At 52.5% G+C, this 4,070-nt stretch overlaps 1 protein-coding gene across 1 annotated transcript; it reads right to left on the bottom strand.

Moving 5' to 3' along the window:
• Nucleotides 1–446: 446 nt before the first annotated feature.
• LOC119589811 (calphotin-like) lies at nt 447–4,040 on the bottom strand. The gene is given in 4 exon segments (XM_037938381.1): nt 447–2,641; nt 2,644–2,954; nt 3,164–3,285; nt 4,024–4,040. Coding segments are annotated over 4 exon segments (2,508 nt in total). The 5' UTR covers nt 4,033–4,040; the 3' UTR covers nt 447–575.
• Nucleotides 4,041–4,070: the final 30 nt, after the last annotated feature.

Raw genomic sequence — 4,070 nt, 5'->3', positions numbered from 1 at the left:
TTTTAGGATACATATAATTGTAGGTTCACCTAAGCTCTCGTTTATAGAATTTCCTTTTTGCAGAACATCTAGGACAGCTATATATGCACAGTATCTAGAAGCACCTGTGCTTGTGCGTATAAAAAATGTGTTTGTGTCTGTCTGTGTGTGTTTTTGGGTGTGTTTGTGTGCATGTATATGTGTGTGTTTGAGTGTGGACACGTACCGTTTTTTTTCTTTGTATTTATCTGCTTATTATATTTCCCGTGAGCTTATGTCCTTGCGTGATTGCCTGTGCCTTCATGTGCACGAGACAGGTGTATGTGTATTTGCATGTATATAGAGCAGACATATATAAATTACTTGCACAATTTTACTTCTTTTATTTTTCATTTATTTTGTCTTTGTTGGGGAAAAAGGCGATGATGACCAGGTTTTCAATTCATCATCAGTGTAAAAATCGATTCTACGAAACGTGAATATATATCATTGCAACAACCTTGTCAATCAAAGGTCTTTTTTTTTTATCTTTATAGACCTAAAACATAAAGTTACATATAAATATTATGCATGAAATTAACCTCATGAGCCGGTATTTAATTCAGTATTACCGACGGCTTCATCAGAGGCGGAAGGAGAGGAGGACTCTGGACGCTCTTCGACACGAGCACCGTTGCGTCGTCATGGTCTAAGGGGCCTGAAGGGACGTCCTCTGTGATGATGGTTACATGGGCATTGGGTCCCGCAGCGGCTGGTTCTTCTGATACCATTATTACTTCTTTAAAAACTGGTTCAAGTCCAGCGTCCGTTTCGAAAATGGCAATAGCAGGAGGTGAGACTTCCGGACCCTGCACGTCAGCCGCTGCACTGACATCGAGCAGAATCGGCTCTTCAAAGACTGAATGCACGCCAGGCTGCGTTCCCGTCAGGGGCTGGGCTACTGCTTCGGATAAGGCTGTGAAGGAAACCTCAGCAGGCACTTCAACAAATGCGATTTCGACTGGACTTGCGTCGAATGTGACCGGAGAGGCGTCAACGGCGGAGAAAAGGGTCTCGTCCTTAAGCGATAAAGGAATAGCATTCGCAAAGGAGGCTGAGCCTTGAGGCGAACTTGCTTCGGCCCCGGTGGGAGATGGTGCGGGTCCGAACTCAAGCTGTGCCAGAAGAGGTTCAACTGTCTCCATTTCTGTTTCTCTGTAGACTATAGGCTCGGCGGGCATGGGTGCAGGCTGGATGAGGGATTTTGCAACAGTCATGATGCTATCTGCAGGAACGACGATTTCTATCATGTCCGAGGACTGGCCTTTCGTTTCCTCTTGCAGCGCCTCCGGAACGAAAAAGAGGGTGTTGGTGGGCTCAGCATGCGAGGTCTCAACGAAGACCGGGACGCTGTCCATCGACCGGCCGGATTTCGGGGCCTCGAAGCGATGGGGGGGAAGCGCAAAGGAAGCGCCCGCGGCGTCCTGGAACAGCGGGGCCGGAGGAGGCACGATCGGCGCGATGATCTGGGGCTCGGGGCGGACCTCGACGTCGGCGCTGAACAGGGAAGAAGGGGTCGTGTCCGGCTGCGGCAGAGGCGCCGGGGAGATTTCAATGGAAACGAAGGAAGGATCTACCTCGTCAAGCTGAATCAGCGGGAGGGGGGAGGGGAGTTCAGGAGCTAAAGCCACCCCAGGACTCACCTCCACAACTTCCTCAAAGCGAATCATTTTGGGGATGTTTTCCACTGGTACGAAAGCAGTGTCCGAGGCTGGTATCACTGACAATGATGCCGGTATGTCTGCAACTGGATCAAAGCTCCCAGATAGGTCTGTGGCGATGAACTGAGGTGCTGCCTGGACGGAATCCGACGACTTGGTGATCACAGCAATGTCGGCGTCGATTTCAGGCACTCCGACGGGAGCTGAAACTTCTAGGTTTTCGACGACAGGCTTCTCAAGAACCACGTTGGTGCCCTCGGGAGATGCCACGAGAGGAAGAGGAAATTCTGGCAGCAGCAGCACCGGTTCCGCTGATCCTTGCTCCGTGACAACAAAATCAGAATCAGTAAAAACTGGCTGAGGGATTTCCAGGGGAAGCACGGATGCAGCGGAGGAGACAGGCGCTGCGACAGGCATTGGCTGGGAAACATCGACCATCCCTGCGTCAGGCAGTGTGACCACTTGCTCGACAGGAGGAATTACAAAGAAGACAAGGTCTTGAGGCACCAGGTTTACAGGCTCACTATGAGCAGCATCAAAGGAGACTTCTGCAGTAGGCGAGTGAGACTCGCCGTCATTGGAGCTCCCAAAGGGAGCCACTGGCGGCAGCATTTCCGCCGTGGCAATCACCGGCGCTTCGGTCGCGGGGGACACGGAATCGAAGTTAGACTCGACCTTCACCGGGACGAGGACAGGCGTCTCAGGGCTCAGCTGCTTGCCCGCGGACTCTCCTCCAGCCTCAGCTGTCTCGGCTTCTGCCGCGACCGCTTCTCCAACGGAAGAGATCTTTGCCTCGACCTCGTCAGCTTCGGCGTCGGCGCTCTCCTCCGATGCCTTTTTGGTTGCCCCTTCTGCACCCGCATTTTCTTCTGCCTCTGCGTCCGCCTTCTCTTGCTCGGCTTCGCGACTTTTCTCCGGCTTCGGCTGCCCTCGGCTCCTGTCCTCCGCCTCGGCCTCCTCGCCTCGGGTTCGGCTGACTTCTCTTCCGCTTCAGCGCCCTCCTCGGGTTCCTCGGACCTCTCCTTCCCGGAGGACTCGCTCTCCTCCTCCTCCGTCCCCTCCGATCTTCCCTCCGACTCTTCCTCTTCTTCTTCTTCCTCTGTCTCCTCTTCGGTCCTTACTTCGCGCGCACCTTCGTCGTCGTCCTCCTCCTCCCCCAGGGATCGCGCGGCGCCTGACTGGGTCGCGGTCGGCTCGGGGTCGTCCACGAGGCGAAAGCCCAGGTGGTCGGCGACGTAGGAGATCTCCACCACCTTACCATCTGGGGCTCTCCACCTGGCGAAGGGAGAGAATCATTAGTCTGAAAGACGCTCTTCTCTCTCTCTTCTCTTTCTCTTTTTTCTTGCTCTCTCTCTCATTCGTTCTCTCTCTCTCTCTCTCTCTCTCTCTCTCTCTCTCTCTCTCTCTCTCTCTCTCTCTCTCTCTCCTCTCTCTCTCTCTCTCTCTCTTTCATTTCAGTCCCTCGAGACCTTTCTGGAACTTACTCGTACTCCCCCGTCACGGCCTTCCCTGGCTGGCCCTCCTGCTCGTTCTCCAGACCATCTCGCTCGTAGTCGAAGATGGTCCTCGCCGTCGCCACGCCAACCACCGCTGCCACCACTAAGACCTGCGGAGGAGGGGGTATCATCATCGTATTAGCTAGGCATAGTATGAAGTGTGACGTAATGGGGGGGGAGGGTTGGTGTGGGAGGGGCGGTTTTTGGGGTTGTTTGGTGTGTGTGTGTGTGTGTGTGTGTGTGTGTGTGTGTGTGTGTGTGTGTGTGTGTGTGTGTGTGTGTGTGTATCTGTGTGTGGTGTGGTGTATTGTGTGTGTGTGTGTGTGTGTGTGTGTGTGTGTGTGTGTGTGTGTGTGTGTGTGTGTTGTGTGTGTTTTGTGTGTGTGTGTGTGTTTGTGTGTGTGTGTGTGTGTGTGTGTGTGTGTGTGTGTGTGTGCCAATAATTCCGTCCCTATCAGATAAAGCTACAGAACTAAAGCCCCCAAGCCTTATCCTTCACGCCCTTTGAGCTTGCAATCAGTTACCGCGCACACTGCCCATTGAGGAGCAAAAACCTCGGCGCCTCAAGTCAAAAACCAGTCAAGGTTGAAAGGCCTCCCAGCTACTGAACAAGTGAGCAGCGCAATGCGGAAGTTTTTTCTGTAACTGCAACAGTACCGAATTTATTCAAAAACATTTACCGCACTTTTTTAACAATTCTACCATTATGTTTATAATTAAATGCTTAATAAATCATATAAATACCAAAACAGAACACAACAGGAATCACAGTCACAAGCATTAGATAACCACAAACACCACACTTGACACATATCGTCCGGGGAAATCAGAAGTGGACGCGCACTCACCCACTTCATGTCAGCACTCGGGGGGGCACCGACGCACTGGCTCGACG

This window comes from Penaeus monodon, chromosome 26 (genome assembly GCF_015228065.2).
Source record: "Penaeus monodon isolate SGIC_2016 chromosome 26, NSTDA_Pmon_1, whole genome shotgun sequence".
In the NCBI taxonomy this organism is placed as follows: domain Eukaryota; kingdom Metazoa; phylum Arthropoda; class Malacostraca; order Decapoda; family Penaeidae; genus Penaeus; species Penaeus monodon.
The sequence above is the reverse complement of the archived record's forward strand: the minus strand, read 5'-3'. Positions and strand labels throughout refer to the sequence as shown.